Source organism: Metopolophium dirhodum, chromosome 5, assembly GCF_019925205.1.
Source record: "Metopolophium dirhodum isolate CAU chromosome 5, ASM1992520v1, whole genome shotgun sequence".
Taxonomy (NCBI): domain Eukaryota; kingdom Metazoa; phylum Arthropoda; class Insecta; order Hemiptera; family Aphididae; genus Metopolophium; species Metopolophium dirhodum.
Genome location: NC_083564.1, coordinates 17750212 through 17777509, shown reverse-complemented (window position 1 = coordinate 17777509; position 27298 = coordinate 17750212). Strand labels below are relative to the sequence as shown.

Genomic DNA, 27298 nt, shown 5'->3' with positions numbered 1-27298 from the left:
TTATTTTTTTTAAACTTTTAAACTTAATAGTTAACTAGTTAGTACCTACATTTCCTAATGAACTTAATAACTTAACTGGTTAAAGACTCCATTGTAACAACTTAGCTTTTCCCAGTTAATTAGAAAAATAATACTTTTAGTTAAATATATTGTTGTATATATGTATTATGTATACAATAGTGGCCAACTATAACTAACTATACGGTTTAAAGTTTAAACTATTTAATTGATATGTTTTTGTTTAATTACATGAATATCCAATGACTTTAAATATAAATAAACAAATTCTTCTTTTGTATGGGGATTTATAACACAGCTCCTTGATTTTATAATAACTTAGTTGACACAAACATATAATTGCCTAAACCACCACAGTCCACGGCTATAATAAATAAGAAGGAATAGTACTTACATGGAATACATTTTTGACAACACATATTTTAGTAATCATTAAATAAAGAAAAATTGAAAGTTGAACGACCACTATATTATATTGTGTGTAACCCCCTGCTGGGGATGATTAAAAACAAATATTGATTATGTAATGATTGACTTCTTTTTAGCCGAGTCAAGTCGTCAATATTATTTTCGTTATTAACCATACACTTTTAGAGTTAAATTCATTGTATGGTTATAAGTTATAATACTTAGCTCGAGCTTGAACTCTAGCTAATTTTTTTCATTTTAATATAGCTTGCAGCTCACCATTGTATAGTAAATATTATAATGTTATGCTAAATCGTGCGTGTTTGATTCGCAGGTCTCGTCGTAGAAGTGGCGGGGGATTGGTTCGCGTGGGTAGCGAAGTCGGTACGCTGGAAAAAAAGCGAGCCGTCGAAGACGTGACAGGCGAAACGCTGGACATGATGGTCATGATGAGCGCGCTGGACAACGGGCCACACCGCGAGATGGCCGTCGACGTTCCGGACTCGTTTATCGCCCGCAACAAGACGCCGCCGAGGTACCCACCGCCGTCCAGGGCGAACCGCACACCCGGAACCCAACAGGTACCTATACATTTATTTATTTTACAAGCCATTAAGGATTTTTGCCGCTTCCACCACCAGGTTTCTCCGACTTTCCCGATCGTCAGCCTCTTCAATTCTCGTCGTTCCTATAGGCTTTCCCCACTGTGTTTGTTGATTAAAACCTCATGTTCTCCTTTGTCCGCCATACATGGCCTGCCCACTCTACCCTTAAAGATTCCAGACACTTTTGTTTGTTTGTTCTATTGAAAATGTTTTCGATATCTTCATTTGTCCTTCTTTCATAACTTCCCGACTCCGGGCTTAGTTTAGGACCAAATATCTTTCTTGAAATTTTCCTTTCGATTATCAGGAGTCTTAGTTCATCACTTTTCATCGAAGCCCAGGTCTCGTAGGCATACATAAAATAATAGGACGTCGATAAGCTATAAAAAGCTTCATTTTGATTACTATCTTGATATAAACATTTGTACTTCTCATTGTATTATATCATTGATATCCTCCATTTGCTGAAGCGAGTCTATTATTTCATTATGCATATTATTTATTTGGTTTGAATTAACCACCAAATATTTGAAATCTTTAACTTGTTAAAAAAAAGTCTAACTTTGAGATTTTGCATATAGTTGTCGGCTTCCTCGTAATAGTCATGTACCTATTTTGTTTTATTTATTTTAAGTCTCATATTTTCACTTTTTTCTAACAGTTTAAGTGTGCTCGTTATGAAATCTCTTTTGAATTTACCAAGGATGACAATGTCATCCGCGTAAGCTAGTAAAATATTGTTTCTGATCACGTCCATTTCCTTATTGTCTTGCGTTTATTTTATTACTATTTCTAATGCCAAGTTGAAAAGTGTGGGGGACAGCGCATTCCCTTACCGTAGTCCAGGTACCTACATAATATAGATATATTTATTAGACGCCTACGATATACTCTATTCCTATCTATCACTCCGACCGCATTGTATAAATGTATTTTTGAAATTCGCCATAAATTCTGGGCTCGGGACTTGATGCCCTTAATAGTCTTTGAGATACGCGTTTAAATAGTTATATGCAATTTATTTAGACTGCAGACTGCAAATTTGCAATTAAAATAAATTATTTCATTCGTTTGAATTATGCGTGCCATCGATAATGGTACGATAATATATATATAGGAACAAAGTGAAATGTGCAATAATACGCGAGTTGGAAAAAAAAACGGTTGAACGTGATTTAAATTTTTTTTTCGACTACAGTGGAGTAATCGGAAATAAGGTGGGCAAGAGGATACCGCACTGACGGAAAGTTGTAGGTGCCGAGTGAATCAGTGTAATGGATGTATTAAATTTGAATACAATGTAATTTATTATTATATCGTTGTTTACGAAAAACGATTCTGAGCGAAGACCATCTCGAAGCCTGTATTACAAGACGTATAATTTATGATATTATTGCTATTAATAAGTAATAAGTAAGTTGAATTATTTTTTTCCAAAAACATTGCATTTGAAAATTACATTGTGTGCAGTATAAAATATAATAATATATTTAAAAAAATTCAAATACTTTCGAATAATATTTTTAAATTACAACAAAATAACTAAAATTGTTATTCTTCGTTTAAATATCTAATATCGTCCAAATGTGAACTTAAAATATCTACAAAAAAAGCTGCAGTATTTATATACTTTTTAGATTATTTGCTTACAGTATGAATTACTTATTTTAAATGTTTATGTATAAAAATTAAACACTTTATAATTTGACGCTTTTGAAAAATACTTTGAATTTTCCATTTTCATCTATCAAAAGTACCTACCTACTAGATCCGATTTGTCACTAGAAAGTAGAAACCACCCCAAAGTTGAAAATCGAAGCATCTTTTCGATTACTTTTCATTTACACAGACACAAAACTAAAAATACAACATTATAAAATTAATACATTTATCGTTCCGCACAGAATCTAAAATGTTTACAAATATAATATTAAAAAAATTAAACAAATCTTAAAATCGAATACCTATACTTATGAACACAATTACAATGTAATGATTATTAATCATGATTTGCTTTCTTAATTTTGTACATTATTCGTATTTTTTATACGATTTTAACACATAAAGACAAATGCCCATCTTAACGATATTGGATTTACGTCGGCTTTTAGGGATTCGTCAAGTCTGTCCCCCGTTTTTGTGTTGACATCAAAAATATGTCCATATGCGATGTTCATCGCAATTGTGTTTCGACTGAAGCAAAATGGAGAAAACTATGGCAAATTAGATAAATGTTAAATCTTAACGCAGTTATATAGTATATATGCAATAAAAACCCTACAATTCAATTTACAACGTTAATTTTTTAGCAAAATACATTAAAACATGTTTTAAACATTTTCAAATTTTAAATCCGAAACCATTTTGTATTAAATCAGATTTCTCCTGTACGCCTTCCGGACAAAATGTATGCAAATGCTTAATGTACTGGGCACTATTTATTACATAGATATTACATGGCCTACTCACGACCACAATATTATTTCTTCCAATATATTATAGTTATTATTATTCGAAATTATTTTTATTATCGATTGGCTGCAGTCGTAGCAGACTGATATTTTACGGTTGGCCAAGGCGTCAGGACAAAACGTCACATTTTTACGCCGTCGTCGCAGCTGGCTGTTGACGCGCGCGGTTTCAGTCTAAGATGAAATACATCAACCCGGAGGCGGTGATTGGCTAGGTTAGGTCTTGGACCGCTCGAATAGTTTCCAAGTCTCCAAAATAGTTACACATTTGACGAGTATTATTATTTTATGGCGTAATATTGGATCGATAGTTAATAATTATTGTTCTCAAACATAATATTATTATTACTGCTAACTAAATAACGATTGTTATCAAACAATATTATTTAAAAATTTGAAGTCAATAGGCAATACATGCAATTTATTTCACTTAGTTCTCATCCGAACATTGCAGTTGTATTTTTCCCAGAAACATCTTCTCTTAGATTTTTTGTCAGTACGCGGTTAGGTTAGTTATAATAATAATTTAGTTATTAAAAATATTAATGATTAACGCATTAAGGTGGAATTTTGCCTAAGTACCTACTCACTACCCACGCAGACAGTGCACTTAAGTGTGATGTATTTTCATGGAAAATTAATGTAAATTTAAAAACTGTCTTTTTAATTCGATGAAGTAAGTAAAATATAATGATATGCGTTTAAACACACCTGTTATTGTTATTCATTTTATTCTAAATATCAAATTATTACCTTATATTGTTAAAAATAATTTAAATATTCAAACAACGCGAACTTGTAGTAGCACTAACGAGACGCGTACTTAACTACATTATTCTTAAAGATATAAACACTATATTGTATGTATGAAGACGTTTAAAGAAATATACTTATTATAGTTATTGTCTTTACTTCATAATTTCTATTTCTCTATTTTAGACATCCAAACAATACCCATATGGCTATATAATAATTTAATAAACAATTTAAATAGTGTTTGGCTATACTTCATGTATTTAGATTAGCGGTAGATAAATGTAATAATATGTATCCCAACTTATTGTTTTTACACTATTATTTAAACTTCGATCTTATAATAGGTATAACATAATATTATTTGTTTTTTTTCAAATTATAGTATGATACCATTATTAATATTGCAACATTACACTAATAAATTAATAAAGTACATTTTAATACACATTCGTTAATGTTTTAAATGTTGAGGACCATGTTACTATTATGTAAACATGTTTTAAAATTCTTGATAAGTTATTTTAGTCAACCAATTTGCAGTATTCGCGTATTAAATTGTTGAGTAGGTTTAGGTGTTTCAATTGCCCACTTAATTTAATAATTATTGATGTTCATCTGTGCTATTAAATTCGAGTGTACATAGGCGTATATATTATGTTTTAAAACGATCTTTGTGCAAATTAATTTTTTTTTTATTAAGTACTCGAAAATAAATAAATATTTAATAAATATTCTTATTAGTTATTATGCGGTAGGTATGTAATATTTTTTTCATTCGTTAAGCCGCATTTTTGTAATAAAAAAAATGCAAAGTATGTGATTTCGAGTTGTTATAGCTCATTACGTATTTTGATCACGTTCCGGAACATTACTTTTTGTGGACAGAGTTGCTGAAAGTTTAAAATATTTAACAAATGCAATCAGTTTGAACACATAATATTATATTTATAGTTTTACATTATATAAGTACCTGATTTTTTTTTATAATTATTTAAATCAAGATTTGTTATTATTCTTTAATAAAATATAATATAAATTGTGTTATTAAATGTTTTTAGATTTTTGTAATTATTTCAGTAATAAGTGTTACAATATTATGTATAGCATAATGTACATAACTTAAACACATTAATAAATTTAAAATGTATTAAATATTATATTAAATTGATTACATTCTGTCATTCTATATAAAGATATATACACAGCATACATTACATAATTCATAAACACAGAATATTTAACTTTTATATTATATAATAATTAATACTCACTGAAGTTAATCTTAAACTTGTCCACCTACATTATAATAGTAAGTGTATAGGTACATATTAAATATTTTATAGTATTACTTTTTCAAATTTGAGACAAGTATTTGGAAACTGATAAAAAAATGTTAAAAGATACTTAACTTCACAAGTTATTTTAATGGCCATGAGCATAAAACATTTCCATCTTGATAGTATTTTTATTTTAGTGTTTAGTTTCTTTCTATCTGTTTAAATTGTGTCTATATTTTACTAGCTACATTATTCGAAGATATTACATCAATGATTTATTTATTTAGTATTATATTCTCAGATAAAATTTGTAGACATTTGATGTTTATTATATATTGTTTTTATTTGTGTAAGAACAAGAAACTCAGTAGAATGAAAATGTCGTTAATTTTATTTTACTCTAGTATCACGTAATGAACATTAATATTATAAAGTTACATCAAATGAATTCAGTAACATAATATAACGATAAATGTATGTATAAAAAATGTTTGTATTAATCTCATAAGCTAGTTCTTGGAAACGGTATGATAAATTTGTTGTATTAATCGTTCCAGTATCGTATTTCAAATTGGATCAGTTAATAATGTTAATATCTTCGAGTGAAAATTTTTCATATTTTAAATTTATTCATTTTATTTGCTTATTATTAATAATAATTATAATAATTATTTATATAACCGTATAATGGGTTTGATGCAAGACGTTGTATATTATGGTTTATTGTACCAACGACGCCATAAAGTAAGTACCTATCTCGTAAGTCGTGCCTTTCTCCAGATCGATTCCTACAGGTCAAACCTCATAGGTTACAATGACCATTAGTTCATATAATATAATGCATTCAAAGTATTCAACCGAATTCACTTTCTCGACTTCGCCGCGGCGTTTTCATTTTATTTTCTGTCATTTTTGCTGGGTATGGGTAATATTTTTCACCTCGTGTTATATATTATGTACCTATAAATGTTTTTGACAAATTTCATTCATGCAAAACATAATATTTTTATAATATTGTATCATACTTATTTTTTTAGAACGGTTCTGCGGTATCAGAGAGACACGCGGCTCCGCCACCTCCACCGCCCCGGTCCGACGTGATCAAACAGCAGCTTCACCAAGCCAGCATCAATAACAACACGATCGTTACCATATCGTCCACTGAGCCCACTAAGGAGCAGTTGGAGAGCATCAAGAAATACCAGGTAAATATTATGACTTTATATGTGATAGCCACTTGGGTTACAATACGACCCACTTGAATATATTACACGATATATCATATACGAGGCGATGACATGTATTAACGGAGACACCTTATGAGCCCTATGTGGTATCTATATGAGGGACAACCAAACACTCTACCCGATCCGATAAAACTTCGACGCGAAACGATCCTATTTCGATTTCAGACAAACAATTTGAAATCACAATACACGGATATATTAATATAAATTAGAATCTCATTACACTAAATAATAATCATTTACCTTACTGAATTTTATTGCAACAAAATATTGGCATCAAGTCTTGCACTATAGGGTTAATACTATCCATATTCCAATAGGCAGTACTGACTTTCCAATTAATTAACCCATCGTATTTACAGGCAAATTATTTCGTAGCTATATTTCGGGGTTAAAATTGACGTCTCTTTAAATTTATAAGCACCACACGCGTTTTCAGTTCACCAGTATTTGGCAGCAGTCGTTATTAATATGGGACAATCTGATTAAACTTAACTATGCGCAAACGATTTAAATATTGCTTCAATTATCATAATTCAGCGTCATAGTCATTTCAAGTTTTGTTCGACGAGGGCGGAGTTTGGCCAGCCCTAAAAATTATTTTCTCACCAATTATTTCATGTTCAACAACATAATATTTTTCACACTATATTTAAATCATATATAATTTAGTGTTTTGTAGGTACATATTTTAGGAATATTCATTGTATTTCATGACCTCCAGATCTACTGTACGCATATTCTGAATTTCAGTCATAAATGAGCAATGACCGTATAGCTCAAAAACAAAAATGTTTTTCTATGATTTCATATTAAATTCTTGATCTCCGTCTAAGTCGATTAAATATTTAGGGTGCGAACACGCTACTACAAAGTTACAACTCTATAACAATACTTGTTATGCAAAAATAAAATGTAGAAAAATCAATATTGCCTTAGGTATATAGTAAGACGTGATGACTAATATTAAAGTATTAACGTTAAGTAAATAATGAAACCATAGTTCAAAATAATGTATAGATAATATAAATACATGCGTTTATCGATAATTATTAAACAATGAGGGCACAATATGTCTTTAATACCACTACGTAAGTATGGATGTTATATAATGTTGTTATGATATGAACAGAAAAACATTAAATAATTTACCATCGTTTGACGGTCTTCTATAATATGCGATCTTTCAAACTGCAGGGCAGGAACTCAAAATGTTAGAAATTCACCCACCTCCCCCAAAAAAATTAAATGATAACACTTTGAAAACAAAAAAGAAATTTGTGAAATTTCTTAGATGAAATTAAAAAAATTAAATTACATTTTCGGCACGAAACTTAAATGTCCCGAATTTGAAAATGGTTTGCTATACGTATATTTAAATAATATTTAATTTTTATCGGAAATTTCCACTTTTCGACGTCTAAATCGAATTTTTATACTCCGCGAAATCACTGCGGTATATATAATTACTTCCGCCGATCCGTTGTTAATATAATATAATATCAAATTCGTAATTCGTATGTTACTCATTCGATGTTTTTCATACGGTTTTGCGCGAGTTACCCCGACGACGATGATATTATTATATTATGTTACATTATTATCGCTCACGCTCACGTACAACAGTGTATTATCCTGTCCTCTCTCGATGCCGCGCGATCCCGTAAAATTCGCGCCGGTTAATTGTTCCGGAACCATTCGAATGACACGGGCAGATTGATTATACATAATAATATTATAATATTATTATGTATTTTTTCTTCTTTTTCGGGAACACCGTAGGCACAGTACCTACACACAACTACTGGCATTGTGCACCGTGTATATTATACCTACACGACGGTGCGTATATATACTGCAGGTATCTCTCGCAGCATGACCTTCGCATTCCACTGTATTCTACACCGTTCCGTTACCGGTTGGGGGGAGGGAGGCTATATAATAAACGATACCTAAACACACACACACATGTATATAATATATACCTACTGCAGCTGATGATCACATATATACAATATAATATATATATATATATGTACACATTCGACCCGAACATTCTTCAGCACCTATATATATATATATATATGTGTGTGTGTGTGTAATGGAGTTACCTATATTATAAAATTGTATGTATTTCCTTGAAGATTTATGGATATTTTTTTTTGTCATCAAATGATAATAATAGATAATGTGTCTAATGACACTAAAATAATATTTTGTCCTCGCTGCAGACAATCACTTTAGGTATATATTATTATAATATTAATTTAGTATATTATATCATATATGTCTTTTCGTTATATTATTATATAATAATAATAATAATCGCTGCTGCTGCAGTGTACCTTACATACGGTATACCACATGCCGACAAGTCTTACGTACCATTGAAAATCGTCTTGATATTTCGCGCAAAAAATAAAATATAATATTTATTCAAGGGCAAGAACGCGTGTTCATTCCTCCGATATACCTATAGGTATATACTGTTATTATTATATTACACAACGTTTCTTTCTTCGTGAATACTGGATTAAGTACGATAGGTAAATACAATAATATACTTTGGTACACGGGTACGTTCATTTTTAAATTTTTTTTTCGAAACTCTTAACAATAATAATATAATATTATACGTTCCGAATAAAACCCTTTATTTATGTGCGTCTAGAACGAAAAAAAATACGAACACGATTCGACAATGCGCGTCTCATAAAATAATACGAAGAGAAGAAAATATTACGATTGTCACCATATTATGCGACAGCAGCCGTTGAAAAATAACGAAAAATATTTGTTTATATCTCCCATAACATTATTATAATATGTAGCCTACCGTAGTGCGATGACACAATACTTAAATAATAATAATATTTTTTCAGTTAATAATTCTGTATAATGTGTATATATAATGCGTTTAGTAATAATACAGGTTTTTATAATGTAACTTATCAATTTTTTTTCATAAGCATTCTGACACGACGATTTTAGTTATCTATACATAGTAGGGTCGATGATGATGTTTTATATTATATTATATTTTATACTGACGCATAATATTCAGTTTTCCCGTAAACGACGGCGGCGGCGGCGGCGCATGAAGTGGTAAATGAAAATCATCTTTTGAGTTCGGGAAAAAAAAGCTGAACGCGGTCACCTAATATACCCATTATATTATATCAATGACAAACGGGTCTCACGAATTTCTCGAACGTGGGAAAAAATATCGCGATCTGCACCAGTGTAACAATATTATATTGGTGATGGTCGGTCCACGGTTTTAATAATAATAATAATAATTGTCATTGGTCGGAGTTCATGAATATAATATTTTACCCCGCGCCTCCATAGCAGAGTCATTGGATCGTTGTGATATTCGCGGGCAAACAAACCATACTTACAGGTCTATACGAATGTTCGTATGTGGCACAAATCGTTAGGGAAACCCTCCTTATCTGTGGTCGGTCCCATCCCGACGACGATCGCAGACTCGTGGGTACAGGGTGATCCATTTACATAATGACCATAATATTATTATAATTTATGGTTGGTTTAATTTTATCGCGCTATCGTTTTTTTAATCATCATATATAGTGGGTTCTTTTTATGAAATAAATGTCTTAATTATAAGCTGTATTTTTGATTTCATAAAAAATAAATTTCTTCTTTTGTTTTTGTACAAATGTAATGGTGTAACTATATTTCAAAATAAAGCGTTTGATCATTTTTTTAGATTTTCAAAAAAGTTGACTTCAAAAATTTGTGTAGCTATATAAACGAATTACCCCGTATAATTTTATAATATTTTACACCGTATATAACCTATTATATGGCTATATATAATGGTGTATTTGACTGATCGGATTTCTTCGAGGGAAAAATATTACGTTACTTTTTATAGGATATTTAGTTTGTTATATTTGTCTTTCTCTTCGACTGTATTCTCAACAAATTTTTTTCTCGTCGTATTTTACGATTCACGCAGAAATAAACATCACAGGTGAAACATAAGATGCTTTCCGAATGAAACATTACGAGAAAAAAATTAATATTTTTTTTCTTTTCTCTCTCACTCTCTCTTTCCCTGTCTCGATTTGCGGTACTGCATCATACGCGCATTTTTCTCGTTGACGTACACGCGCTTGAGTGTATTTGCGGGTGATGCAAAATATTCGATTTATAAAATAATAATATGTATTTTTTTTTTGCTTCACTCTGTACGGTTGCCCTTTAGGTCGGTATATAATATTTTATGCATACACACACTAAACAGACGCTGTCGCCGCGATAATGTTACACAGACGACTTATAAAGTGTCGAATAAAATGCTACAAGGGGAGGGGTAAATGGTAATATATGTATACAGGGTGATTCGCCAACCATGAGATCACCCCTATTTCTTTTATTTTAATAATGAATGCATCCAAATTCTGATTAATGACATTCTTACGTATACAGGTATCTAACATATGTACTATGTAGACCATATAAGGACCATATTATATTCAAGTACATTCCATTTGAGAAGTGTTCTGCAGTGGTGATACGCAAACTTTTCTTTTCTACTGTACATTAATTAATAAAGAATAAGATGGTGTTTTTTTTTAATATGTTAGGGTATTTAAATGGAGATTTTAGTTAGTCATTTTAGAGATGTTACTATAACCCTATTGTGTTGGAATATATGGAGAGTATGATGATTTAAAATGTATAGTAATTATTATTGACCCGTAAATATTTCATTATTTGTTAATATTTTCAGAATACAATAAGTACTAACGACTAAGAATTACATTTATTTTATACTTTGTGTAAAACATTTTCCTTTGTACAATATGCATTTGAATGCCTCGGAAACTATTTGTTTGGATTTTGATTTACGAAATGATACATCAAAATTTTCAAAAAAACATCTTCTGCGTAACGATTTACAGTAAAAAAAGGATCAAACGCATTATTTAAGGATACAAAAAGAGGGGGGGGGGGGGTGAGCACGCTCGATAAATCTCCCTGTAAATTGTTATTATTGTTATAAAATGAAAAAAATTTTATTACACACTGCAGGGTCTTGTGTCTGTGGAGCAGGTGCAGTTATTATAATATGTATTGTACCAAAATATATAATAAGTAAGCGTACCGATATTTTTTTTCACATGAGAATTTTGAATACATTTACAGGTGTCCGTCATCGTGGTATGTTACATACTTACATAACAGGTGGCGTGCATATTATTTCATCGTTGCATAACTCCGGGCGGCGAAAAAATAAATAAAATGCGAAATAATATTACATTTTCAAAATAATATATATGGTTTCTGCAGTGACAATCGAATAATAATAATAATAATAATATTATAATGTGCAGTGCTGCAGTGATTAATATACGTGCAGCTCATATCCTAATATATAAACCACTTTATTATGATTACCATCGGAGTACTGAGTAGTAGTGGTGTGTTTTTAAAACTCCGAGGCATATTAATTGCGTATATTGACCATCTCTCTATAATAGCTGTAGTCGTCATGTCATATTATAGTAGTAAATATTATAGTGTATACAAAACAAAAAACACGATATGTGTGTTGTAGTGTACGTACTATACGCATTATACTATTATAGTAGTAATGTGTACAAAACATTGGCCCGTATAATATGTGCTTTACGCGCACTGTATAGTTTTCGAACTATTATATTATTAGTATGTGTACACATTTCATTTCGCCAGTACTTGAGATTACGTGCGTTGACGAAGAGATAAAAAAAAAAATTAGTGTTTTAAATGGGCTTTCGCTCATTACGGGTTTTGTCGTACGTCCAAACGATTGTGCACCGCAGTGCGTGCGCCTACCTTTAGCTGTGCGATGGCTCGTATTGGATTGGTAATTATTACTATGGTTTTTTTCTTTATAGTATTAGGTACGTTTTAGATTTCAAATTATAATGTTTTAAAGAAAATATATACGGTTTCACATTCCCGTGGTCAAATTTGTGGCCTCGAATTTTCATTAATCGTATATCATATTTGTCCAGCGTAATAGCCGCATCTGGCTCTTGAGTTGGCAATATACGTAGGTACCTATTATATACCTATATCATTATAGACATATTCTGCAAGTTAAAAACGCATTACTTAATTAATATTATTTCGTTAAATCGGTTAATGCTGGATACTTATATTATATGAACACGATGGCCGATGGGTACCTAAAATTAATTTGACGTTCACGATTCGTGTGTTATATAAAAGATAAAACGTAAACAGACGAATTGATTTTGTGCACAGGCTGTTAGTATGTATGTATACTATATAAGCTGCAGTTTACTGCTGTTATCAACTAGGAAGATAATTTTTAATCATTTATCTCCTATTTTATATGAGGTCGCTCCGATCTCGACGGTATATTAGTTTACCTCAATATAATTGTTATAAAATATATATTTAAAAGGATTTAAAAAAAAAATGCATCTGAAAGAGTAGAAAACAATTACATCTTTCAATGAAACTCGATTTATAACACAATGTTGGTTGTAGAAAATTTAATTATATAGAAGGTATATTGTGTGATTCAATTTGAACATAGAACAATAAATATACAATAACTATTATAGTACGTATACGAAATATAATTTATTTTCGTAGTGTTGTAGTGAGTAACATTGTTAAAATTATAGTTGTTGCTATACAAAATTGAATAAATTTCTTTCCCACATAATTATGTATCGAAAACTTAAGGTATACCTCCTAGTTTTGGTCTGGTTAAAATTTGTTGGTTTTTATGTGTTCAAAAAAGACCACAACGAAATTTGTTGACTTGTTTATAATGTATTTAATCATAAAAGTTTCATTTAAAATTGTCCACATAACTGGTGGTTATTAAGCTGGCATTACTAAGACCTAGAAAATCCGTCTAGTTATGTGTAGGAAATGACATTTTCGATTTTAACGCGGTGTAGGATCCAACATGAGATATCTAAATTATTGTATCCGTATAGACTATAGGAACTTGCATATAATTTAACCGCCGCTATGTCTGCAATAATTTACATTTTTCTATAAAATATATATACCACGAAAATAATGAATCCCGGGTTGTTACATTTTTAATACGTTTTTTATTTATGTAGAGACATTCGATTCGAATCTTATGAGTCGATCGGACGAATTGTTAGAATATATTACATTATATTATATTATACTAAAGCGTATTTTTATACCTACTTAAGAAATGGTTGAATCTTTCCATATACATATATTGCCATGTAGGTGTGCGGCAGAACAATGATTTCTATTCAATTCTGAGTCGACCTGATTGAATCATATTGTTTCGTGCTTATAATAATGTCGACAGAACAAGAGAATACTTCATTAATTCTAATCTTATCTGCTGCAGTAGTGACGTGTTTTGTGAGGTAACAGACCGAGAAAATGTATACATTGTGCAATAATAATAATAATAATATTAATAGTATAGCGTTAAATAATTATTTGCATCTTTATTCGAACATCAAATTTCGCGATTCCACTCGCCAATTTGAGCGACTCAACCATAATATGTTAAGAACCACAGAAATTATATAATTATGTATAGGTGACCGTGCGTGCAGGTGTCGATTTGATGTCATAATAATAATAATAAAATAAGTCTCGTCTTATCTCGGATATAATAATATCGTTGTATCACAACGCCGGGAGTGAGACCTGCAGCACAATATACGAAACATGAATAATAATAATAATGTAATATACACTACGATAATATTTATCAATAAACCTCTAAGCCGAGAACAAACAAGACGAGTGTGTCTGTCTCCGTGCAAGGTATATAATATTATTGTGAAAAATACGTGCAACGCGATGCAAACACATAAAATACGCTTACGAATCGTTACAGCCATAATATACAATATTATTTGTATATTCTCATAACGACACACAATGTACGATTGAATGTAATAAATATGGGAAAAAATGCATTTTTGTTTTTCTCAGAAAATTCGTGCAGATTTCTTTCGCTCGACGATGATGATGATGACCTCTCTTGTAGATTATAGGTAAATAGTTTCTCGAGTATACGACCGAAAGTTGCTACGTTATTGGTCGGAACCTACTTCGGCCCCGCGATATCGTGTAGTAATGACTTTGTCGTTGTTTCGTATAATATACATATACCGACGGCAATAATATATTTTGTGGTCGTCCGATAATGATCGTAGGAAACAAAAACAAACGAAAAATACCATATAGGTACCTATACCTAGGTATACCCACCAATAATACAATATCCTTGTCGAAGCTATACGTCGCGGCGCGCGTGCATTACTCCTCCCAATCGGATGTGCCGTAGGTATACGCGGCAGCAGCTTTATCCGGTCGTCCTCCGGACCGTAAACATAATAACAAAATAATACCTAATAATACATACTATAACGTCGGGATTTATGCGTAACTTTTTAACGTACGTCAGACTACCTCGTACGCACGTCCGAGTGACACGCTGGTGGCCATATCGAATGTGTGTGATGGTGTATTATAATATTATAATAATAATATATACATTCGTAATTATTATCCGAATGACAGTCGATTTTATCGCGATGGTTTCGCGTACTCCGGTGATGGAACTTCACCACCGTCAGACGACGGTTTTGGAATCGGCGGTACATACCTACTTATATAATATTATCATTTATAATACGTATACCGCCGATTCTCACGCGGGGCGTTTCTGTGGAGGATTTTTGAAAATCTTACTCAGAAATCGAAATTTTCTAATAATTTTAATATTTTAATATTACCTAACCTATACAATAATATAATACTATTTTATAATAGTGCTGCGTATCTGTGATTATAATATATTATTGTAATAACGACGATTGTTTTTTGCACATAGGACGCGCTGCGGAAGCGAAAAGAAGAAGAGGACAGGGTCGCTCAACAAAACGAATTTCTCAATCGGTCGATGAGAGGGTCGAAAAAACTTCGGGAGCTCGAACACGAACCGCCGGAAACGGGAATCGTCAACGACGGGTTTTCGTCGGAACAGGACGAGGACAACAACCGCACCACTATCGGTGCGGTGGACGACGCTGAAGAAGAATCGCAGGATCCGTACGAGCCGATATACAGGGTTGTGGGTGAGTAATACGATTTTGTCTTTTTAATTTTGTCGTCTTCGCGTTCGTGTTGTTTCGTCGTCCGAAAAGGTCCCTGCGAAGTCATTCGAGCAAAGTATATACATAATATTACGTAAGCAATAACAGCCGGGTCTTAAGTGTGTGAGTGTGTCTAAATACAAGACGAATTGACACGGTGAATATACCAGAGTGGCGCCACCCGCGGGCATACGTATGTTCATCTCCACTCCATCAAAGTATACTCAGCTGCTGACGACTCCTGTTTAGGCAGAAACTTTAAGAATAAAAAAATATCCAATAAATAAGGCTTAAGAATTAAATAATTATACTTATCAGTGTGATTTTTGTCCAGTTTCCTTTATAATAATATTATACGCGCACTTGATAGGTACCTACTATATTATACTATAGTTTAATTTGTTTTTAAAATGATTTACCATTCGTAAACCGACTAAAATGTAATAGGTAATTTTCAGAGGCACCTCGATGTCTTTTAAAACGCCTATGACATAATTATTTTTAAAACTTATGCAATCCACCCACCCACAAGTGCTAACAAAACTAGTTCTCCAACTATTAATCTGTGACATTTGCCATAAGCAAAACAATCTTTCAACGCCTCTGGTAATATTTATTTATAATACTGATAACAACAGAAATTGATATGCACATTTCAAAAGCACATAGAGCAATTTTAATATATACATAATAATATAAATATATAACATGTTACGATTCTATAACGTTAATGCGATTAACACAAACTTGACATTAAAAATATTAATTATTAAACATGTAATTGTCCCGTGTGGCGCATTGAAATGATGCGCCCCTCCCACCATATTTTTACAAAAACTAAGCAATCCCCGGAAAATCTCCCCTTTATCGTCTCTCTTAAAATACGGTTTAGGGAGCTTTGGCGGCAAATACTACGTCAATCCGGTATTTCATAAAAGCCATTTCAGCACACGGTTTTTTTATTTTCTCAATTTTCTCAAGATGTATCACTGGCCGGACTTATATAGTCTCCCTTTTAGCGCGACGCGATTCTCGTACGTCGTTTACAATCGGAAAAAAAAACCAGGTAGGTTTCTATGCTGTGGTGGGAGGGGGAAACTACGAGGGGTATCCTCATTGTGTTCCGGTCGGAAACACCGTAATGGAATGCTATATGTGATGTTATGATGTCGTCTGGCATTCAGGTCACGTCGTTCTATAGTATTCTACTACATAGGTACTTGCAGTCGGCCACCACGAGCACGCCCTGTGCATAACAACCTGTCACCAACACTCGTGACGACAATATTATTATTATTATTATTATTATTATACAGCGTGTGTGCGGCGGCGTGGCGTATATTGTACCGCGGTATATACATAAACCTACGCGTGCACGACGTACGTACATATAACAATATTATCATAATAGATATAAACTTTTCGTCAGTCACGTCGCCGCACACTGCGTACAGGTCGTTAGACGTTTTCATCATCGTCGTCGTCGTCGTCTTCGTTGTTTTGCAGGGTACGGTGAACTGATAGCCGCGCTCCAGAGGGTACACTTGCAGCTGAAAAAGAACGGGATCTACATCAATGGCAAGTCGGATCCAGACGTGGCCGTGATCCAATGCCTGTTGCTGAACCCGGAATTTGTCCGCGTGCTGTCCGTGCACAACAAGGTGCAGCAGTTGTGGCCTCCCACCACGACCAAGAAGCCAGTGACTCCGGAAGCGCAAAATTTGGTCCGAGACGTAAGTCCACTGCACTGTATTATATTGTTGTTATTTTTTCCATTTCGTGTTTCCATCGAGAGTACCGTTTTAAATTTTTAAATTTTTTTGTTAAAACAGTGTCTCGAGAACATTCATAACAGTGACTTGCCCGAAGCATCGGAACTCGCTAAACTATTGTCCCAGTACGAAATCGAAGGCGTGCTCTGGGCCCACGACACTATAGCTCAGGACGTGTTGCCGCAAGACGACGAGGCTACTACCGAGGTAACGGTCACGTTACCCGTGGACGATTCATCGATGTACAACACCGACCAACATCCTCCCAACATCACAATAATCAATATTGAAAAAACCAACGAACCATTGGTGCGTATTGTTTTAACTTTTTTTTTCACATCATTCAAACAAAAACTCATAAAACGCTTGTCTTGTGTCTACAGGGTGCCACTGTTCGAAACGACGGTGATGCGGTGATCATTGGCAGAATAGTCAGAGGTGGCGCTGCCGAAAAAAGTGGACTGCTCCACGAGGGCGATGAAGTGTTGGAGGTAAACGGTGTAGAAATGCGCGGCAAGTCCATAAATGATGTCTGTGATATCCTGTCCGTGATGACTGGACCTCTAACATTCATGATTGTACCGAGTGCTAATCGGGTTACATATCAGAACATAAACGGGAACCGAGAAAATTTCATCGTAAGTTTTTTTTTAAATCTAATTAAATGTTTTGCTTGGTATTTCGTTGGTACTTGAACTGGGTAGTCCTTTTTAAATTAAAATTCTACCTATTAACATTCTCAATTATTTTAATCTTATAAATACAAATATATATATAAAACATATTTTATCTAATCTTGTTAAAATGTTACATACCATTTATAAGGTACCTTTATCACATATACAATTACAAATATTGTGCGTTAAATTTTAAACAGAATGCAAAAGATAGAAATAATTGTATTCTAATAGAATATATCCTAGAATAATATGAAATGTAAGTCATTCATTGACATACCTAGTGAAATGATTTATTATACTATAAATACATTTAAAATAAATACAATAGGTACTTACTACGGGTCTACGAATATTGTTTGCTGCATGATTTAATATATATTATTTGACATTATTAATATTACCTATGTTCCATTACAGATGCATATGAAAGCTCACTTCGATTACGACCCCGAAGACGATGGTTACATCCCATGCAGAGAACTGGGTATTAGTTTCCAAAAGGGTGAGATCTTACATGTTATATCTCAGGAAGACGCCAACTGGTGGCAGGCGTTCAGAGAGGGCGAAGAAGATCAAACACTGGCTGGTCTTATACCAAGCAAATCTTTTCAACATCAGCGTGAAGCATTAAAACAAACCATAACCGGCGAGAAGCCTGACAAAAATAAACCTAAAAAACAAAATACGCTTCTCTGTGGCAAAAAGAACCTGAAAAAAAGGAAAAAAAAGTCACTGTATCAAGACGGAGGTTATCCTATTTATTCGTCCAACTCTGATGGTAAATCTATTTTTAAATTTTTTTTTTAATATTTATATCTACCTAGTTTATTAAAACAAATGTCCATGACGCATAACAATATTATTAATCGTGTATAGAATATGAAGCCGAAGAGATACTGACTTATGAAGAAGTGGCCTTGTATTATCCACGGGCAAACCATAAAAGGCCAATTGTGTTGATTGGCCCACCTAACATTGGCCGACACGAGCTCAGGCAAAGATTAATGGAAGACCGTGATAGGTTTGCAGCTGCTATTCCCCGTAAGTATAATCATAGACCATATAGCTTAATATTATTAAATATACTGCACATTAGTCTAATTAATTTTTCCATACATTTTATATGGGCTTATAAAAAATATTTTAATTTGTCATACTATCGTTTTTTTTTTAGATACTAGCCGAGCGAAAAAAGATGGTGAAATAGATGGTCAAGATTATCACTTCATTACCAGGGTTCAGTTTGAATCGGACATTCTGTCGAGGAAGTTTGTTGAACACGGTGAATACGAGAAAGCTTATTACGGTAATATATTACGCTATGAAATAAAAAAACATAAATTTTTATAAAATTCATTCTATAGAGGTACTAATGAGTAAAAAATCATAAATTTACAGGCACGTCGCTGGACGCCATCCGATCGGTGGTAAACTACAGTAAGATATGCGTGTTAAACCTACACCCGCAGTCGTTGAAAATTCTCCGGAGTTCTGATTTGAAGCCCTTCGTCGTGTTTGTAGCTCCACCGTCCTTGGAAAAACTACGCCAAAAGAGACTAAAGAACGGCGAACCTTACAAAGTATGCATTGCTGCGGTGTCATAAACTTAACGTTACCGTACATTTTTACCCCCGCAGTGGAACGCTTGTAAATTGTAATAGGAAAAACACATCGATCTATTATAATTGTCTTATTATTTTTTGCGTAAAATGACAGCAGTAAAAATAATAATATAGTAAAACGCAGTTGAACGTAATAGAAAAAACTGTTAAAAATAAGTGAAAATTTATGTTTAATTATTAAAGAAAATTAAAACAGAGCTAATTTCGAGCAGCTTGAAATTAAAATACAGAACTTAAGAAGTTTGTCAGGTTTTCCTGTTATATCTTTCAGTGGTCGGCGGCCGCGATAACGTCTTTAATTAATATTATATAAATCAATTTTAACCATGGGGATTTATATAGGCCAAGTATCTTCTGATAATGCAATAGCCACAGATCGCCGTTTTTTCAAAGCGAGATATTTTTGCGTTCGTTGTGGACAGCGGGACACATAGCTCGAAAGCGGGACGTTATAATATATTATTTACTTGATCAAATATACTGCATATTAGATATTTAAATATCTATCGGTGGCATGACTTTATATGAACAATATTTTGTTTTGCAGGAGGAAGAGTTGAAAGAGATCATTGAAAAGGCGAGAGAAATGGAAGACAAGTTCGGCCATTACTTCGACATGATCATCATCAATAACGATACCGAGAGAGCGTATCACCAATTATTAAACGAAATAAATAGTCTAGAAAGAGAACCGCAATGGGTGCCAGCTACTTGGGTAAAAACCGCGTCATAGCGGTAGTCGATGGATATTATTATTAGTATTATTATTATTATTATTATTATAACTATTATCATTGTTAAATTGTAAAAAGTTCATGATGACTGATGAACAGAAAAAAATACGGTGCTTGCCGAACAAGTCGAATGGCTGCGTGTCAGGCATTCGGTGTATAGGCATACACAAAACTGTACGTTTATAAGTTAAAATAATATTATTATGTGTTATGTTTGTACAGATTGAATAATGAAAAAAAAAGTAATGTGATAAATTACCTTAAATATAGTTTAGTAGGTACAGTGTTGTATGTAAATGATGACCAATGAAAAGCCATCAACTTTGCCATTTTAGTATGTATAACTACTTATAATATTAATGTATAACCCTCGAATGAATGTTTTCCGTTGATTCCCCGTCGAAAAGCGTTGATATATTGTTATACAACATACAAAATATTCGGAAACTTCTCGTAAATTTTTATAAAACGACTGAGCCCCACTCTTGTACGAACCCCTGATATAATAATAATAATATGTAAGTATCCAATAATGTATTATTGTCAATACTTGTTCAATTATTTTTGTGATTGTGAATGTTTAGAATTATTATTATATTATTGTTTTATCGTTTCTCTGCGTACACGAGCTGTACACAAATCATCGTAATAATAATTATATTATTAATTACAATATTGCGTTACAATAGTATATGACTACCGCGACGAACTGCATTCGAAAATATTACCCATCACGGTGTGTATAAAATAAAATGAAATGATCGTTTGAAATATTTTATTTATTGAATAAATTACCGTACGGTGTAATATGCAGCCGATTAGTGAACGAGTAGATGACAACGGGTACGTTATAGGATGTTAAAATAATCATTTTTAAATCCTGAATTCGCACGCCTTACGCGCGCCTATATATAGACGACTACTCAGGCGGGTATTATACTTTACTTTACTTTTTTTAACTGATCGAATGGTATTTTTTTTATTAAAATTATTATTTTAAAACATTACGATTTTTTACTGTGTCGACCGCGGTTCAGTAATTTCTGTGTGCACAAAAGTAAAACTATATATATTATAATACCTATATTGTATTATTATTATTATTATTATTATTATTTTTTTATTTGTACAAAATCTAACTCGCCCGTGCATTATTTTATTTATTATTATTTTGTTGTTTTTTTTTTTTTTTAATATTGATCTAATTACATATAGGTATGTACCTATATATACATTATATATACCTATATATATAAATTAATGTAAATTATTTATTATTTGTATACACGATTATTATTATCATTATTATTTTAGAATCTATTAATAAATTCAGCTCAATATTAGATGAAATCTTTTAGTCGGAAGACTTTCATAGTATTACATTCCTCTTCGTAACGACTTTCTCATAACGGTCGATATTTTGATAATGCGAGTATACAGAGTGATTCACCAAGCATTTTCACCCTCTTTTTTTCTCTTCAATAATGCAGTTATTCAAAATCTGATTTTTGAAATTTTTAATTATACTTTAAGACCATATTTTCAAATTGCTTAGATTTTTTGTACTACTTAAGAAGTGTCCAGTAGATATAGAGACTTCTGTTTTTTCAAACGAGAACACATACAGTGGATAATTTTCCTGAAATTTTCCTGAAAATTCGTATGGGTAGTTTTTGAGTTATTCAACTTTGTGCTCTAAAGATAAAAGGTCCATAATAATGGGTTTATAAGATATGGGGGCTATGGTGATTTGAACATTTTAGTCATAAATATTAATCTATCAATATTAATCATTTGTAAAAATGGCCTAAGTATAATAAATACTAGATTTAGTTTTACTTTTTTTATATTTATTTCAAACCATTTTTAAGGACTATTATCCTTAATACAAACATTTTAATAACTAAGAAATTACTCATTCGAATTTTGAACTATAGGTACATCAAAATTTTTAAAACAATTTACCACTTAATAATTAACAGTAAAAAAGGGGGATTCTCATTTGAAAAACAGAAGTTTTTGATACAAGACACTCCTAAAGTAGAGCAAAAAATTCAAGAATTTTAAAATATGGTCTATGAGTTTAATTTAAAAATTCCAAAAATCAGAATTTAAATTTAAATTTATTACCTATTAAAGGAAAAAATGGAGGTGAGCTTGGTGAATCACACTGTATTTTAATGTATACAGCTCAGTCATGAAAAATGCAAACGGGAGCACACGCGCATCAGACTGGCATGCAGTTATGCCTGCATATTATGTATGTCAATATATTTATGAAACTATTCACTGGACGCATTGAAATGCAGTAAGACTTGTGCCAAAATGTCATTTGTGTGATGCACTGTGCGTATTGAAACATGTTATTATTGTAAGTTGCAAAAATTTAGATCTTTAATATAACTATTATGGTTGACACTTGACGATGACTCTCGAGGATTTCACTTATATCTGGATGTGAATTAGCGTCAAGAGATGTCTTTCTAGTTTCTTTAGTAGACAACCGACTATATTGCATATTATAATTATAATATTGATATTGTAACGCCAGGAGCAGGGGCGTTCTCATGGGTGGTGGGGGGGAGGTGAGGGTGCCACGTGCAATGAGAGTATATTTACTGTCATCCATAACGTGGTCTGATAATAGTCAAAAATTCATATTCCCCGTCTCCCTTTTCCAAAAAGTCGAGCACGCCAATTGATTAAAAGTGTTTCCGTTTTATTCAAAATATGCAGGCAGTTACCGCATGTTAGGTTACGCGCCTTCCAATACTCATCATCGATATCGTTGGTTACCCATACACTATGTCGTTAATATACCTACATATTTTATACTTATTATGCCTAAACGGTACTGTAAAAACATCGCATTCGAATATTCGATAATATTATAATCATATGATAACAATAATGATTATATGTATACACCTTATCATTTATCGAAGCTGTGGCACGGGAATAAATTGTACTATGAGTATCGTGGGGGGGGGGGGATTAGTCCCTTAAAATCCTAAAACTGCTTTTGGATAAATTTGATATCATAAATTCTTATAAATACAAATTCAAAATATTAGTCTTAAATATTTCTCATCACTTCAGCATGACAACAGCAGCTAGTGCGATGATCATGACGACCTTTTAAAATAAACCACACGTTTAATTTATATTGAACGCCCCAAAATCATATATCATTAAAATAAAAACCTTTCATAATCTTAACCCCTCATAATATCATAAATATTTTTAAATATAACAATATGACTTATTAGTTATTATTGCTCAGGTACACTTTTAAAATAAATAATTTTTTTTTAAAGTCAGCGACGTCTTTCAACCTTTGACCGTAAAGTTTTAAATATGTCAATGGCTCATTCGTGGTCAATATTATCCGACTTGTTCTTGCTCCTTGACCAAGGTTGAGAGCCCATAAAATCATTCATGGCCCACCGCTGTAGTTCGTAATTTCGTATTTTTAATTTCAAGTGCCTTCTCGTGCGACTTTATTGTTACTGCTATAATTTATTTTATAATAATATAATATACAATAATAATTTTAAAATAGAAAATATGGATTGTCCTTCAATATCTAAAAAATCCTCGTGAGTCTTCGTAATTTATTATTATAATGTTATAATATCAGGTAGTTGAGTGCCTGCCTATGAAATATGCTACCATCTTGTCAATAACCATTAATTATCATTTTATCAAATTTACTTATTATACTTATTGTATTATATAGATTGTAAATAATTTTAATAAAACAAAATAAATAAAAAATAAAATATTATAATACAATTAATAGTTATAATATGCACTTAAATATGAAATACTGCGTAAAATGTGTACAATGGCCGCCACTCTCGCGGGGAATCAGCCGTATCACAATATATGATAATAATATATGGTATGGTTTGAAATGTTTTCCCATTGAAAAATTAATACAGTACACTACTTGTTAGAATTTTGATTTTGATTCGTAATTTGTTTATAATAATAATATATTGTTTATTGTCAAAATATTTTAATTATAATTAATATGTTTACATCATGAAGATTCAAAAAGATTTTATAAGGCGTATAGATATAGCTTATGACGCCGCCCCAAATGCATAGCTTGGGGTGGGTGCAGCTAGTTCAAATACAACACAATTTAAAATGCAATACTAATATTGGAATTAATCAATGGAAATGATTACAATTTTATTTTTTTTTTATTATTACGTACCTAATATGATTTAGATTAAGGTCATTGACGCAACTAGGGGGGGGGGGGGTGCTTTGGGTCCTTAGCATCCCTTAAATCAAAATTAGCACCCCCTAAAAAATCGTTGGGTGTTAGGTGCCATTGAATCACAAAAAAACCTGGAGCTTAAGCACCCCCTAGTTCAAATGTCTAGTTGCGCCATTGATTAAGGTCTTTTAAATAATTTTTATTATAATACCTATTTTTGTACAATGTTAAATTTATATTAAGCGTAATATAAAGGAAAATACCAACATCATTAACCATTTTTCTAACAAATTCTTTATTGGTTTCTGATATGTTCAGATTTAAATGGGATTCAGACGTGGGGAATAATATTTTAAATTTACATTAAAAATATGATTAAGGATATTCCATGTATATTAATCCATTCAGGTTTCTTACATTAAAGGTACCTTCTGTAAAGATCATTTACATGTCTATTTGAAAACAAAGAAAACGTTTGGATTGCCACAGGACACTCCTTTGATGGTATGAATAAATCTAAGTATTCTAAAATATATGGTTCTTAGGTGTATCAAAAAATCAGAATTTGTATAAACTCGTTGATTGAGGACAAAAGAAAAGGGGTGAGTATCATATTTTCACTGAACATAACACTCTGTATATTAATATGTTAAATAGCCTTATATACTTTATGGGTATCATATATTGTGTTATTGTCGATAGAGCAGAATTATTTACACGAATCACAAAAATTATTACTATTGTTGACTGATATTTTATTCCATATAATCGGTGTTATTATCTACCTACCATCACGGTATTGTATGATGACGGATTTTACTTTTTATTGATACAAAAAAATATCGACTTACATAATGCATTAGTGGGTCATGGTTGATAAATGCTGCAGTGCAATGTTATAAAAAGACTAGGTAGATACAATATTACAATAATTATTACGTATTTACGTATTGTTGCTAATCATATGTAATATATTTTATTATATAGGTACTTAGTTCTTACCTATCATAGTATAATAATGTCGTTGTTATTATGCGTGATATAATGTTGTCGGTGGTTCACTTCATAATACTTTTCAAGAAAATATCACATGGTTGTTTCAGACTAAAAAATAAGTCATTAAGCACCATTACAACTACATAGTAGCTTTATTTTATTATTTCGTTTAAACATTTAATACATTAATGGGTATAGGTATAATAATATCAAGAAACCGATTTTTATTATTACATTTTTGTTTTACATAATTATATTATCTTTTGTTTATTAATATATTTTTATACTTGTGGACGAGCCCTTTTTACAGACATGATTATATACTCCTAGCTATACAGTTATAAATATTAGTTATATTTTTATCAGTTTAAGCTACATTATACAATTTTTATATAGGTACTACATTTTATTTTAAATATAATATGTTAACATTTTTAGTTTTTAAAATATTCACGGAAATGTTAAAAAAGACAGTTTTTATACTAAGGTACATTAGCACACCAAAAATTAAATATATTAAACAAATTATAGAACAAACCTTTTTGTAAATGTAGTTTATGACATGAGTACAAAAACTTCAACAATTTTGAAAATTTTAAAAGTTCAAACTTTAAGTTCAAATAGGCACGGGTGAACTTTATCCGAATGATCCTATATTTTGTATGGTTAATTTTTGTATATGTATAATCACTGTTTTAGGAGGTGAGATAAAAAAAAAATTGGTGTTTTTTTTCCCATCTATAGTTAAGGACCACCCTAATGTACCTATATCTATATAAAATGTATTTATCTTTATGTATAATTCTGCACGTGATGAAAATTTCGTTTGTCAATGTGCAGTCACCATTTCTGGTTTGGTTCAAATATTGGTAGGTACTTAGGTCTTAGACACTATTAGTACTTACCTATACATAATGTGATGAATCCGTAATAAAAACAATATGACGATGCAAAATAAAATATGATTCGTATTTAATTTTTTCTCTTTTCGTGATAGTTACAGCAAATTAAAAATTGTTATTAAATCTTATCCATTATTATAAAATGTACGAAAAAAAAAACTCAAAATATAAAAATACAAAATTAAACTTTTGTTTTTAAGTTTTTATTGATTGACTTGTGAAACAATTTTGAACTCAATGCAGTTCAGGACATTCAGAAAAATAAAAATTTGCATTTAAATCCGAGTCCTATTGATTTCGAGGATGACATAGTATTATCATTTATTATTTATGTTATTGTACATAAAATAAAATAAATATGAATTGTCATAAACGAATTCGCGCGGGTAATATAATAATAATTAATAATATATCGTCGGAA

General features: G+C 31.7%; 1 protein-coding gene across 3 annotated transcripts in view; it reads left to right on the top strand.

The window, feature by feature from the left end:
* The window catches only part of LOC132944220 (protein PALS1), a 62871-nt gene extending 40824 nt beyond the window's left edge, over positions 1-22047 (top strand). For 2 of the 3 annotated variants that reach the window (XM_061013455.1, XM_061013456.1), the window contains 11 exons: positions 761-1007; positions 6573-6740; positions 15679-15922; positions 17447-17673; positions 17773-18021; positions 18096-18350; positions 18810-19170; positions 19269-19433; positions 19567-19698; positions 19791-19972; positions 20562-21519. In XM_061013455.1, the coding sequence (XP_060869438.1) occupies positions 761-1007; positions 6573-6740; positions 15679-15922; positions 17447-17673; positions 17773-18021; positions 18096-18350; positions 18810-19170; positions 19269-19433; positions 19567-19698; positions 19791-19972; positions 20562-20747 (2416 nt within the window). In that variant the 3' untranslated portion in view covers positions 20748-21519. Of the gene's footprint in view, positions 1-760; positions 1008-6572; positions 6741-15678; positions 15923-17446; positions 17674-17772; positions 18022-18095; positions 18351-18809; positions 19171-19268; positions 19434-19566; positions 19699-19790; positions 19973-20561 lie in introns of all 3 variants that reach the window. The other variant, XM_061013454.1, reaches the window with a different exon arrangement.
* The last annotated feature ends 5251 nt before the right edge of the window (positions 22048-27298 follow it).